Source organism: Scyliorhinus torazame, chromosome 22 (genome assembly GCF_047496885.1).
Source record: "Scyliorhinus torazame isolate Kashiwa2021f chromosome 22, sScyTor2.1, whole genome shotgun sequence".
In the NCBI taxonomy this organism is placed as follows: Eukaryota; Metazoa; Chordata; class Chondrichthyes; order Carcharhiniformes; family Scyliorhinidae; genus Scyliorhinus; species Scyliorhinus torazame.
The window spans coordinates 15,560,657-15,575,487 of NC_092728.1; the positions used below are offsets into that span (position 1 = coordinate 15,560,657).

The window sequence follows — 14,831 nt, forward strand, 5'->3', positions numbered from 1 at the left end:
CACTCTGATATACCCCTCACCCCTCACTGTAACACTCTGATATACCCCTCACCCCTCACTGTAACACTCTGATATAACCCACACCCCTCACTGTAACACTGATATACCCCACACTCCTCACTGTAACACTGATATACCCCACACACCTCACTGTAACACTGATATACCCCACACCCCTCACTGTAACACTGATATACCCCACCCCCTCACTGTAACACTCTGATATACCCCACACCCCTCACTGTAACACTCTGATATACCCCACACCCCTCACTGTAACACTCTGATATACCACTCACTGTAACACTCTGATATACCCCTCACTGTCACACTGATATACCCCACACACCTCACTGTAACACTGATATATCCCACACCCCTCACTGTAACACTGATACACCCCACCCCCCTCACTGTAACACTCTGATATACCCCACACCCCTCACTGTAACATTCTGATATACCCCACACCCCTCACTGTAACACTCTGATATACCCCACACCCCTCACTGTAACACTCTGATATACCCCACACCCCTCACTGTAACACTCTGATATACCCCACACCCCTCACTATAACCCTGATATACCCCACACCCCTCACTGTAACACTCTGATATACCCCACACCCCTCACTGTAACACTGATATATCCCACACCCCTCACTGTAAAACTGATATACCCACACCCCTCACTGTAACACTGATATACCCCACACCCCTCACTGTAACACTCTGATATACCCCACACCCCTCACTGTAACACTGATATACCCCACACCCCTCACTGTAACACTGATATATCCCACACCCCTCACTGTAACACTGATATACCCCACACCCCTCACTGTAACACTGATATACCCCACACCCCTCACTGTAACACTCTGATATACCCCTCACCCCTCACTGTAACACTCTGATATACCCCTCACCCCTCACTGTAACACTCTGATATAACCCACACCCCTCACTGTAACACTGATATACCCCACACTCCTCACTGTAACACTGATATACCCCACACACCTCACTGTAACACTGATATACCCCACACCCCTCACTGTAACACTGATATACCCCACACCCCTCACTGTCTGGTCCTCCTTGTGTTGCTTGAATCGAGTTGTCTGGCCCCGCTGAGTTGATGATCTTTCTTTCCAGGGCCAGCTGCACGCCGTCAGCCCATTGATGTGGTGCCCACATCTGGAATTTGTGAAACCCTTGCCCCCAGTTGGACTGAACGTGTCTGAACCGTGCAGTGACTGTGGCAGTGTGGACGAGAACTGGGTCTGCCTCATCTGTTACAAGGTTCGAAGGGGCTTCCTGATGAAACAAAGCCAAGGGCCCTGATGCAGAGTGGCTATTCGGCTCTTCGTCTCTGTGATGGCCCTTTCTTAAGAGCTATCCCAGAATTCCCACCCCCCACTATCAGCTGTCATTTTCCCTCCACAAACCCTCATTAGCCTCCCCAATCTACTCTTTTATTGATCCAAGTTCCTGTTTTCAATGTGAATCTGAGGCACTCCCTCAGTCCTGACCCTCCGACAGTGCAGCACTCCCTCAGCACTGACCCTCCGACAGTGCGGCGCTCCCTCAGCACTGACCCTCCGACAGTGCGGCGCTCCCTCAGCCCTGACTCTCCGACAGTGCGGCACTCCCTCAGCACTGACCCTCCGACAGTGCGGCGCTCCCTCAGCACTGACCCTCCGACAGTGTGGCACTCCCTCAGCACTGACCCTCCGACAGTGCGGCGCTCCCTCAGCCCTGACTCTCCGACAGTGCGGCACTCCCTCAGCACTGACCCTCCGACAGTGCGGCACTCCCTCAATACTGACCCTCCGACAGTGCGGCGCTCCCTCAGCACTGACCCTCCGACAGTGCGGCGCTCCCTCAGCAATGACCCTCCGACAGTGCGTCACTCCCTCAGCACTGACCCTCCGACAATGCGGCGCTCCCTCAGAACTGACCCCCTGACAGTGCGGCACTCCCTCAGCACTGACCCTCCGACAGTGCGGTGCTCCCTCAGCACTGACCCTCCGACAGTGCGGCACTCCCTCAGTCCTGACCCTCCGACAGTGCGGTGCTCCCTCAGCACTGACCCTCCGACAGTGCGGCGCTCCCTCAGCACTGACCCCCTGACAGTCCGGCATTCCCTCAGTCCTGATCCTCCGACAGTGCGGTGCTCTCTCAGTCCTGACCATCCGACTGTGCGGCGCTCCCTCAGCACTGACCCTCCGACAGTGCGGTGCTCCCTCAGCACTGACCCTCCGACAGTGCGGCACTCCCTCAGTCCTGACCCTCCGACAGTGCGGCGCTCCCTCAGCACTGACCCTCTGACAGTGCGGAGCTCCCTCAGCACTCACCCTCCGACAGTGCAGCGCTCCCTCAGCACTGACCCTCCGACAGTGCGGTGCTCCCTCAGCACTGACCCCCTGACAGTGCGGCACTCCCTCAGTCCTGACCCTCCGACAGTGCGGTGCTCCCTCAGCACTGACCCTCCGACAGTGCGGCGCTCCCTCAGCACTGACCCCCTGACAGTCCGGCATTCCCTCAGTCCTGATCCTCCGACAGTGCGGTGCTCTCTCAGTCCTGACCATCCGACTGTGCGGCGCTCCCTCAGCACTGACCCTCCGACAGTGCGGTGCTCCCTCAGCACTGACCCTCCGACAGTGCGGCACTCCCTCAGTCCTGACCCTCCGACAGTGCGGCGCTCCCTCAGCACTGACCCTCTGACAGTGCGGAGCTCCCTCAGCACTCACCCTCCGACAGTGCAGCGCTCCCTCAGCACTGACCCTCCGACAGTGCGGTGCTCCCTCAGCACTGACCCGCTGACAGTGCGGAGCTCCCTCAGCACTGACCCCCTGACAGTGCGGAGCTCCTTCAGCACTGACCCCCTGACAGTGCGGCACTCTCTCAGTCCTGACCCTCCGACAGTGCGGCGCTCCCTCAGCACTGACCCTCTGACAGTGCGGAGCTCCCTCAGCACTGACCACCTGACAGTGCGGCACTCCCTCAGTCCTGACCCTCCGACAGTGCGGCACTCCCTCAGTCCTGACCCTCCGACAGTGCGACTCCCTCAGTACTGACCCTCCGACAGTGCGGCGCTCCCTCAGCACTGACCCTCCGACAGTGCGGCACTCCCTCAGTCCTGACCCTCCGACAGTGCGGCACTCCCTCAGCACTGACCCTCCGACAGTGCGGCACTCCCTCAGTACTGACCCTCCGACAGTGCGGCACTCCCTCAGCACTGACCCTCCGACAGTGCGGCACTCCCTCAGGACTGACCCTCCGACAGTGTGGCGCTCCCTCAGCACTGACCCTCCGACAGTGCGGTGCTCCCTCAGTCCTGACCCTCCGACTGTGCAGCGCTCCCTCAGCACTGACCCTCCGACAGTGCGGCACTCCCTCAGCACTGACCCTCCGACAGTGCAGCGCTCCCTCAGCACTGACCCTCCGACAGTGCAGCGCTCCCTCAGCACTGACCCTCCGACAGTGCAGCGCTCCCTCAGTCCTGACCCTCCGACAGTGCAGCACTCCCTCAGTACTAACCCTCCGACAGTGCAGCGCTCCGTCAGCACTGACCCTCCGACAGTGCAGCGCTCCCTCAGCACTGACCCTCCGACAGTGCGGCGCTCCCTCAGCACTGACCCTCCGTCAGTGCGCTGCTTGATTCTTCTCCAGGTCGCAAGAGGATTTGTGACTATGTGAGGAGAGCCACTGAGCCTTGGCTGGCTGACTTGTTCTGTCACAAGAACTGCAGTGGTTGTGTTTCCTTACACGGTAATTGGGCTTGGCGAGTTGTCATATCTCAGTGTTACTTTGGCAGGTTTACTGTGGACGTTATGTGAACGAACACATGATGATTCACGGTCTGAGGAACGAACACTACGTGGTTCTGAGCTACACTGACCTCTCCGTGTGGTGCTATGGATGTGAGTCATATGTTCACAACGAGGTAATGCGCTGAGTTTCAATTCCTTATCCTTGCATCACCCTCACCCTGTGGGAACCCCCTGCACCCTGCGCGGACCTTCTGTCTGAGCACCTTCCCGCTGGAGAACTGTCCCTACATACAGACACCGGAACTGTGCACAGTATTCCAAGTGGGATAGGGAGATGGGAACTGTGCACATTATTCCAAGTGTGTCGTGGGGCTGATTCTGGGCAAGCTGAAGACGGAGACCGGGACCGCGTGCTCGGTATTCCGAGTGGGATACGGAGTCTGGGACCGAATTTTCGGTATTCCGAGCGGGAAATGGAGACTGGGACCGCGTGCCCGGTATTTTGAGTGGGATACGGAGACTGGGACCGCGTGCCCGGTATTTCGAGCGGGATACGGAGACTGGGACCGCGTCCCTGGTATTCCGAGCGGGATACGGAGACTGGGACCGCGTGCCCGGTATTCCGAGCGGGATACGGAGACTGGGACTGCGTGCCTGGTATTCCGAGCGGGATACGGAGACTGGGACCATGTGCCCGGTATTCCGAGCGGGATACGGAGACTGGAGTATTCCGAGTGTGATACGGAGACCGGGACTGGTGCTCGGTATTCCGAGTGGGATACGGAGACCGGGTCCGCGTGCTCGGTATTCCGAGCGGGATACGGAGACCGGGAACCCGTGCTCAGTATTCCGAGCGGGATACGGAGACCGGGAACCCGTGCTTGGTATTCTGAGTGGGATACGGAGACCGGGAACCCGTGCTTGGTATTCTGAGCGAGGTAGGGAGACCATGACCGTGTGCCGAGTATTCCGAGTGGGATACGGAGACCGGGACCGCGTGCTCGGTATTCCGAGCCGGATACGAAGACCGGGACTGTGTGCTCAGTATTCCGAGTGGGATACGGAGACCGGGAACCCGTGCTTGGTATTCCGAGTGGGATACGGAGACCGGGACCGCGTGCTTAGTATTCCGAGCGGGATACGGAGACCGGGAACCCGTGCTTGGTATTCCGAGCCGGATACGAAGACCGGGACTGTGTGCTGAGTATTCCGAGTGGGATACGGAGACCGGGACCGCGTGCTCGGTATTCCGAGCCGGATACGAAGACCGGGACTGTGTGCTCAGTATTCCGAGTGGGATACGGAGACCGGGAGCGCGTGCTCGGTATTCCGAGCGGGATATGGAGACCGGGAACCCGTGCTCAGTATTCCGAGCGGGATACGGAGACCGGGAACCCGTGCTTGGTATTCCGAGCCGGATACGAAGACCGGGACTGTGTGCTGAGTATTCCGAGTGGGATACGGAGACCGGGACCGCGTGCTCGGTATTCCGAGCCGGATACGAAGACCGGGACTGTGTGCTCAGTATTCCGAGTGGGATACGGAGACCGGGAGCGCGTGCTCAGTATTCCGAGCGGGATATGGAGACCGGGAACCCGTGCTCAGTATTCCGAGCGGGATACGGAGACCGGGAACCCGTGCTCAGTATTCCGAGCGGGATACGGAGACCGGGAACCCGTGCTTGGTATTCTGAGCGAGGTAGGGAGACCGGGAGCGCGTGCTCGGTATTCCGAGCAGGATACGGAGACCGGGACTGTGTGCTCAGTATTCCGAGCCGGATACGAAGAACGGGACTGTGTGCTCGGTATTCCGAGCAGGATACGGAGACCGGGACTGTGTGCTCAGTATTCCGAGTCGGATACGAAGACCGGGACTGTGTGCTCAGTATTCCGAGCGGGATACGGAGACCTGGAACCCGTGCTTGGTATTCTGAGCGAGGTAGGGAGACCATGACCGTGTGCTGAGTATTCCGAGTGGGATACGGAGACCGGGAACCCGTGCTCAGTATTCTGAACGGGATACAGAGACCGCGTGCCCAGTATTCCGAATGGGATACAGGGACCGGGACTGCGTGCTGAGTATTCCGAGTGCTGCATTTTGAACGTGTCACAAGATCTCTCTCTCTCTCGTGTTTTTCCCTAGGTGCTCCTCCCAGCCAAAGAGGAAGCACATCGGAAGAAATTCGGAGAGGAGTTGCACCCCGGAGCCTGATGTCCAACCCGCCCGGAAACAGGGTTTCTGAAGTCTGGACCCCCCCCCCCCACAACAATCACCCCCCTGACGCCCTCCCGCAGCCACTCCCAGTACCCCCTCTCCCCACACACTCCGCTGTCATGTTCCGCATTCCACCCGGAAGAATCATTGACAGGGGACTCCGGACGGGCAGCGCCAGTCCCAGCACCAACTGACGCCTCTCGTTCAGACCCTCCGTGTCGTGTCTCACACCTTATTCGGGCCACAATGAGGGGGCGGGGGGAGAGCTGTATACGGGATCAGGATCGGTCAGGAAAAACAAGGCCTTGGGCTGGCTGCATGGTAGTGAGCGGGAGAGGCGGCTCAGGTGGAGAAGGCAAGGGAATGGGGGGGTGTCAGGGGAGGAAGGGAATGGGGGGATGGGGAATGGGGGTGGGGGGGGGGTGATGGGGAGCGGGGGTGATGGGGAGCAGGGGTGGAGGAATAGGGAGGGGGAAAGTCCCCACTGCCGAGCATAAACAGCAAGCTAACAGCGAGCCTCCCAATCCCTCCAATACATTGCCTTGCTTACTCCCTCACTTGGTTATTTCTTTGCTGTCTCTCCTACTCTATTCCTCGATCTCCCATGCCTTCCTCTCTCTGCTCCTTCCTCTCTTCCCTCCCTTTCCCTCTCTCTCGCTCTCTGTGTCTCTATCTCTCTCTGTCTCTCTCTCTCTGTCTCTCACTCTGTCTCTCACTCTCTCTCACTCTCACTCTATCTCGCTCTGTCTGTCTTTCACTCTGCCTCGCACTCTCTCTCGCACTCTCTCTCTCACTCTGTCTCTCTCACTCTGTCTCTCTCACTTTGTCTCTCACTCTGTCTCTCTCGCACTCTCTCTCGCACTCTCTCTCGCACTCTCTCTCGCACTCTCTCTCGCACTCTCTCTCTCACTCTGTCTCTCTCACTCTGTCTCTCTCACTCTGTCTCTCTCACTCTGTCTCTCTCACTTTGTCTCTCACTCTGTCTCTCTCTCTCTCTCTGTCTCTCACTCTGTCTCTCTCACTTTGTCTCTCACTCTGTCTCTCTCTCTCTCTGTCTCTCTCACTCTGACTCTCTCACTATGTCTCTCACTCTGTCTCTCTCGCACTCTCTCTCGCACTGTCTCTCACTCTGTCTCTCTCACTCTGTCTCTCTCACTCTGTCTCTCTCACTCTGTCTCTCTCACTTTGTCTCTCACTCTGTCTCTCTCTCTCTCTCTGTCTCTCTCACTCTTTCACTCTGTCTCTCTCGCTCTCTACCCGTCTCTCGCTCTCTCCCTGTCTCTCCCTCTCTCCCTGTCTCTCCCTCTCTCCCTGTCTCTCGCTCTCTACCCGTCTCTCGCTCTCTCCCTGTCTCTCCCTCTCTCCCTGTCTCTCCCTCTCTCCCTGTCTCTCGCTCTCTTCCCGTCTCTCGCTCTCTCCCCGTCTCCCGCTCTCTCTCTCCCCGTCTCCCGCTCTCTCTCTCTCCGGCTCCTGCTCTCTCTCCCCATCTCCCGCTCTCTCTCTCCCCGTCTCCCGCTCTCTCTCTCCCCGTCTCCCGCTCTCTCTCTCCCCGTCTCCCGCTCTCTCTCTCCCCGTCTCCCGCTCTCTCTCTCCCCGTCTCCCGCTCTCTCTCTCTCCGGCTCCTGCTCTCTCTCCCCGTCTCCCGCTCTCTCTTGTTACCGAGGCTGATGTCCAGCTGCTCATTCAGTATGTTAGATGGAGCCTTGCTAAGAGTTGAAAAGGACTGGAGCACATCACTTTCCCATGACTCCGGGCGATGGATCAGCAACCCAGATTGCAGCTGGCTGAACGACAGATTGCCCATTCCCCAAACACGTTCCCAAGCTCCTGATTCCTGTGGGAATGTTCCAGGTTTTCCTGTGCGGCGGTGATGTGTCCCACTCATCGTAGCAAATCTGACCCAGCCGGGTCTGGGGTCGCCGTCCGGGTCGGGGGTCGCCAGCTGGGTCAGAGAGCCACTGTTGGGGTCGGGGGTCACCGCCTGGGCCAGGAGGTCGGGTTCGAGGTTCGCTATTGGGGGGGGGGTAACCAGCTCAGTCCGAGGTCGCTGGCTGGGGTGGGGGGGGCACTCACGGCTCCGGTTGGGATTCGCCAGCTGGGTCCCCGGTGGATAAGGAGTCAGATGTCACCTCGCTGCCCAGAGGTCAGCACTCGGGTCAAAGATTGGACAGCAGCTCCCCGGCACTCTGACCCTGTCTTGGCACCATGGCTGTTTAGAAATTGATTATGCAACACTTAAATCATTTGATTCTGTTTCCAATTAGCTTTTTTTAAATCGGTGATATATATCTTTGTACCAATTTTAAAATAAATTGGGTTTAAGTTTCACTTGAATAGTGGCTTTAGCACGGCAAGCGCATCAACAAGGCTCCGCGAGATCGCTCCGCGAGACCAGTCCCCGAGACCGCTCCCCGAGATCGCTCCCCGAGACCGCTCCCTGAGACCAGTCCCCGAGATCGCTCCCCGAGATCGCTCCCCGAGATCGCTCCCCGAGATCGCTCCCGAGATCGCTCCCCGAGACCGCTCCTCGAGACCGTTCCCGAGACCAGTCCCCGAGACCGCTCCCCGAGACTGCTCCCTGAGACCAGTCCCCGAGATCGCTCCCCGAGATCGCTCCCCGAGATCGCTCCCGAGATCGCTCCCCGAGACCAGTCCCCGAGACCGCTGCTCGAGACCGTTCCCGAGACCAGTCCCCGAGACCGCTCCCCGAGATCGCTCCCCGAGATCGCTCCCCGAGATCGCTCCCCGAGACCGCTCCCCGAGATCGCTCCCGAGACCGCTCCCCGAGATCGCTCCCCGAGAACAGTCCCCGAGACCGCTCCCCGAGACCGCTCCCCGAGATCGCTCCCCGAGACCAGTCCCCGAGACCGCTCCGCGAGATCGCTCCCCGAGATCGGTCCCCGAGATCGCTCCCCGAGACCGCTCCCCGAGATCGCTCCCCGAGACCAGTCCCCGAGACCGCTCCCCGATATCGCTCCCCGAGACCGCTCCCCGAGATCGCTCCCCGAGACCAGTCCCCGAGACCGCTCCCCGAGACCAGTCCCCGAGACCAGTCCCCGAGATGGCTCCCCGAGACCGGTCCCCGAGACCAGTCCCCGAGATCGCTCCCCAAGACCAGTCCCCGAGATCGCTCCCCGAGACCAGTCCCCGAGATCGCTCCCCGAGACCAGTCCCCGAGACCGCTCCCCGAGACCAGTCCCCGAGACCAGTCCCCGAGACCAGTCCCCGAGATCGCTCCCCGAGATCGCTCCCCGAGATCGCTCCCCGAGACCAGTCCCCGATACCAGTCCCCGAGATCGGTCCCCGAGATCGCTCCCCGAGACCGGTTCCCGAGACCGCTCCCCGAGACCGCTCCCCGAGATCGCTCCCCGAGACCGCTCCCCGAGACCGCTCCCCGAGACCAGTCCCCGAGACCGCTCCCCGATATCGCTCCCCGAGACCGCTCCCCGAGATCGCTCCCCGAGACCGGTCCCCGAGATCGCTTCCCGAGACCGCTCCCCGAGATCGCTCCTCGAGACCAGTCCCCGAGATCGCTCCCCGAGACCGCTCCCCGAGACCAGTCCCCGAGATCGCTCCCCGAGATTGCTCCCCGAGACCCGTCCCCGAGATCGCTTCCCGAGATCGCTCCCCGAGACCAGTCCCCGAGATCGCTCCCCGAGATCGCTCCCCGAGATCGCTCCCCGAGACCAGTCCCCGAGACCGCTCCCCGAGACCGTTCCCGAGACCAGTCCCCGAGACCGCTCCCCGAGACCGCTCCCCGAGACCGTTCCTGAGACCAGTCCCCGAGATCGCTCCCCGAGATCGCTCCCCGAGACCAGTCCCCGAGATCGCTCCCCGAGACCGCTCCCCGAGACCAGTCCCCGAGATCGCTCCCCGAGACCAGTCCCCGAGATCGCTCCCCGAGACCAGTCCCCGTGACCGCTCCCCGAGATCGCTCCCCGAGACCGCTCCCCGAGACCGTTCCCGAGACCAGTCCCTGAGACCGGTTCCCGAGACCAGTCCCCGAGACCGGTCCCCGAGATCGCTCCCCGAGACCGTTCCCGAGATCAGTCCCCGAGACCGCTCCCCGAGACCGTTCCCGAGACCAGTCCCCGAGACCAGTCCCCGAGACCAGTCCCCGAGACCGGTCCCCGAGATCGCTCCCCGAGACCAGTCCCCGAGATCGCTCCCCGAGATCGCTCCCCGAGATCGCTCCCCGAGACCGTTCCCGAGACCAGTCCCCGAGACCGGTCCCCGAGACCGGTCCCCGAGACCGGTCCCCGAGACCGGTCCCCGAGACCGTTCCCGAGACCAGTCGCCGAGACCGGTCCCCGAGATCGCTCCCCGAGACCGCTCCCCGAGACCGCTCCCCGAGATCGCTCCCCGAGATCGCTCCCCGAGACCGCTCCCGAGACCAGTCCCCGAGACCAGTCCCCGAGATCAGTCGCCGAGACCGGTCCCCGAGATCGCTCCCCGAGACCGCTCCCCGAGATCGCTCCCCGAGATCGCTCCCCGAGATCGCTCCCGAGATCGCTCCCCGAGACCAGTCCCCGAGACCGCTGCTCGAGACCGTTCCCGAGACCAGTCCCCGAGACCGCTCCCCGAGATCGCTCCCCGAGATCGCTCCCCGAGATCGCTCCCCGAGACCGCTCCCCGAGATCGCTCCCGAGACCGCTCCCCGAGATCGCTCCCCGAGAACAGTCCCCGAGATCGCTCCCCGAGATCGCTCCTCGAGACCGCTCCCCGAGACCAGTCCCCGAGATCGCTCCCCGAGATCGCTCCCCGAGATCGCTCCCCGAGATCGCTCCCCGAGATCGCTCCCGAGATCGCTCCCCGAGATCTCTCCCGAGATCGCTCCCCGAGACCAGTCCCCGAGACCGCTGCTCGAGACCGTTCCCGAGACCAGTCCCCGAGACCGCTCCCCGAGATCGCTCCCCGAGATCGCTCCCCGAGATCGCTCCCCGAGATCGCTCCCGAGACCGCTCCCCGAGATCGCTCCCCGAGAACAGTCCCCGAGATCGCTCCCCGAGATCGCTCCTCGAGACCGCTCCCCGAGACCGCTCCCCGAGATCGCTCCCCGAGACCAGTCCCCGAGACCGCTCCCCGAGATCGCTCCCCGAGATCGGTCCCCGAGATCGCTCCCCGAGACCGGTTCCCGAGACCGCTCCCCGAGACCGCTCCCCGAGATCGCTCCCCGAGACCGCTCCCCGAGACCAGTCCCCGAGACCGCTCCCCGATATCGCTCCCCGAGACCGCTCCCCGAGATCGCTCCCCGAGACCGGTCCCCGAGATCGCTTCCCGAGACCGCTCCCCGAGATCGCTCCCCGAGACCGCTCCCCGAGACCAGTCCCCGAGATCGCTCCCCGAGATTGCTCCCCGAGACCCGTCCCCGAGATCGCTCCCCGAGATCGCTCCCCGAGACCAGTCCCCGAGATCGCTCCCCGAGATCGCTCCCCGAGACCGTTCCCCCGAGACCAGTCCCCGAGACCAGTCCCCGAGATCGCTCCCCGAGATCGCTCCCCGAGACCAGTCACCGAGACCGCTCCCCGAGACTGTTCCCGAGACCAGTCCCCGAGACCGCTCCCGGAGACCGCTCCCCGAGACCGCTCCCCGAGACCGTTCCCGAGACCAGTCCCCGAGACCAGTCCCCGAGACCGCTGCTCGAGACCGTTCCCGAGACCAGTCCCCGAGACCGCTCCCCGAGATCGCTCCCCGAGATCGCTCCCCGAGATCGCTCCCCGAGACCGCTCCCCGAGATCGCTCCCGAGACCGCTCCCCGAGATCGCTCCCCGAGAACAGTCCCCGAGACCGCTCCCCGAGACCGCTCCCCGAGATCGCTCCCCGAGACCAGTCCCCGAGACCGCTCCGCGAGATCGCTCCCCGAGATCGGTCCCCGAGATCGTTCCCCGAGACCGCTCCCCGAGACCGCTCCCCGAGATCGCTCCCCGAGACCAGTCCCCGAGACCGCTCCCCGATATCGCTCCCCGAGACCGCTCCCCGAGATCGCTCCCCGAGACCAGTCCCCGAGACCGCTCCCCGAGACCAGTCCCCGAGACCAGTCCCCGAGATGGCTCCCCGAGACCGGTCCCCGAGACCAGTCCCCGAGATCGCTCCCCAAGACCAGTCCCCGAGATCGCTCCCCGAGACCAGTCCCCGAGATCGCTCCCCGAGACCAGTCCCCGAGACCGCTCCCCGAGACCAGTCCCCGAGACCAGTCCCCGAGACCAGTCCCCGAGATCGCTCCCCGAGATCGCTCCCCGAGATCGCTCCCCGAGACCAGTCCCCGATACCAGTCCCCGAGATCGGTCCCCGAGATCGCTCCCCGAGACCGGTTCCCGAGACCGCTCCCCGAGACCGCTCCCCGAGATCGCTCCCCGAGACCGCTCCCCGAGACCGCTCCCCGAGACCAGTCCCCGAGACCGCTCCCCGATATCGCTCCCCGAGACCGCTCCCCGAGATCGCTCCCCGAGACCGGTCCCCGAGATCGCTTCCCGAGACCGCTCCCCGAGATCGCTCCTCGAGACCAGTCCCCGAGATCGCTCCCCGAGACCGCTCCCCGAGACCAGTCCCCGAGATCGCTCCCCGAGATTGCTCCCCGAGACCCGTCCCCGAGATCGCTTCCCGAGATCGCTCCCCGAGACCAGTCCCCGAGATCGCTCCCCGAGATCGCTCCCCGAGATCGCTCCCCGAGACCAGTCCCCGAGACCGCTCCCCGAGACCGTTCCCGAGACCAGTCCCCGAGACCGCTCCCCGAGACCGCTCCCCGAGACCGTTCCTGAGACCAGTCCCCGAGATCGCTCCCCGAGATCGCTCCCCGAGACCAGTCCCCGAGATCGCTCCCCGAGACCGCTCCCCGAGACCAGTCCCCGAGATCGCTCCCCGAGACCAGTCCCCGAGATCGCTCCCCGAGACCAGTCCCCGAGATCGCTCCCCGAGACCAGTCCCCGTGACCGCTCCCCGAGATCGCTCCCCGAGACCGCTCCCCGAGACCGTTCCCGAGACCAGTCCCTGAGACCGGTTCCCGAGACCAGTCCCCGAGACCGGTCCCCGAGATCGCTCCCCGAGACCGTTCCCGAGATCAGTCCCCGAGACCGCTCCCCGAGACCGTTCCCGAGACCAGTCCCCGAGACCAGTCCCTGAGACCGGTTCCCGAGACCAGTCCCCGAGACCGGTCCCCGAGATCGCTCCCCGAGACCGTTCCCGAGATCAGTCCCCGAGACCGCTCCCCGAGACCGTTCCCGAGACCAGTCCCCGAGACCAGTCCCCGAGACCAGTCCCCGAGACCAGTCCCCGAGACCGGTCCCCGAGATCGCTCCCCGAGACCAGTCCCCGAGATCGCTCCCCGAGATCGCTCCCCGAGATCGCTCCCCGAGACCGTTCCCGAGACCAGTCCCCGAGACCGGTCCCCGAGACCGGTCCCCGAGACCGGTCCCCGAGACCGTTCCCGAGACCAGTCGCCGAGACCGGTCCCCGAGATCGCTCCCCGAGACCGCTCCCCGAGACCGCTCCCCGAGATCGCTCCCCGAGATCGCTCCCCGAGACCGCTCCCGAGACCAGTCCCCGAGACCAGTCCCCGAGATCAGTCGCCGAGACCGGTCCCCGAGATCGCTCCCCGAGACCGCTCCCCGAGACCGCTCCCCGAGATCGCTCCCCGAGATCGCTCCCGAGATCGCTCCCCGAGACCAGTCCCCGAGACCGCTGCTCGAGACCGTTCCCGAGACCAGTCCCCGAGACCGCTCCCCGAGATCGCTCCCCGAGATCGCTCCCCGAGATCGCTCCCCGAGACCGCTCCCCGAGATCGCTCCCGAGACCGCTCCCCGAGATCGCTCCCCGAGAACAGTCCCCGAGATCGCTCCCCGAGATCGCTCCTCGAGACCGCTCCCCGAGACCAGTCCCCGAGATCGCTCCCCGAGATCGCTCCCCGAGATCGCTCCCCGAGATCGCTCCCCGAGATCGCTCCCGAGATCGCTCCCCGAGATCTCTCCCGAGATCGCTCCCCGAGACCAGTCCCCGAGACCGCTCCCCGAGACCGTTCCCGAGACCAGTCCCCGATATCGCTCCCCGAGATCGCTCCCCGAGACCGCTCCCCGGGATCGCTCCCCGAGACCGTTCCCGAGACCAGTCCCCGATATCGCTCCCCGAGATCGCTCCCCGAGACCTCTCCCCGGGATCGCTCCCCGAGACCGTTCCCGAGACCGCTCCCTGAGACCAGTCCCCGAGACCAGACCCCGAGATTGCTCCCCAAGACCAGTCCCCGAGATCGCTCCCCGAGACCTCTCCCCGAGACCAGTCCCCAAGACCAGTCCCCGAGATCGCTCCCCAAGACCTGTCCCCGAGATCGCTCCCCGAGACCTCTCCCCGAGATCGCTCCCCGAGACCGTTCTCGAGACCAGTCCCCGAGACCGTTCCCGAGGCCAGTCCCCGAGATCGCTCCCCGAGACCGCTCCCCGAGACCGTTCCCGAGACCAGTCCCCGAGATCGCTCCCCGAGACCAGTCCCCGAGACCGCTCCCCGAGACCGCTCCCCGAGACCAGTCCCCGAGACCAGTCCCCGAGATCGCTCCCCGAGACCGCTCCCCGAGACCAGTCCCCGAGACCGGTCCCCGAGACCGCTCCCCGAGACCAGTCCCCAAGACCAGTCCCCGAGATCGCTCCCCGAGACCGCTCCCCGAGATCGCTCCCCGAGACCAGTCCCCGAGACCGCTCCCCGAGACCAGTCCCCGAGATGGCTCCCCGAGACCGGTCCCCGAGACCAGTCCCCGAGATCGCTCCCCAAGACCAGTCCCCGAGATCGCTCCCCGAGACCAGTCCCCGAGACCAGTCCCCGAGACCAGTCCCCGAGATCGCTCCCCGAG

At 63.4% G+C, this 14,831-nt stretch overlaps 1 protein-coding gene across 2 annotated transcripts in view; it reads left to right on the forward strand.

Annotated features, from left to right (window-relative positions):
* Positions 1 to 6,376, forward strand: part of hdac6 (histone deacetylase 6) — a 249,740-nt gene extending 243,364 nt beyond the window's left edge. For both annotated transcript variants that reach the window (XM_072487920.1, XM_072487921.1), the window contains 3 exons: positions 1,164 to 1,310; positions 3,829 to 3,957; positions 5,927 to 6,376. In XM_072487920.1, coding sequence (XP_072344021.1) covers positions 1,164 to 1,310; positions 3,829 to 3,957; positions 5,927 to 5,995 — 345 coding nt within the window. In that variant the 3' untranslated portion in view covers positions 5,996 to 6,376. The remainder of the gene's footprint in view (positions 1 to 1,163; positions 1,311 to 3,828; positions 3,958 to 5,926) is intronic.
* Positions 6,377 to 14,831: the final 8,455 nt, after the last annotated feature.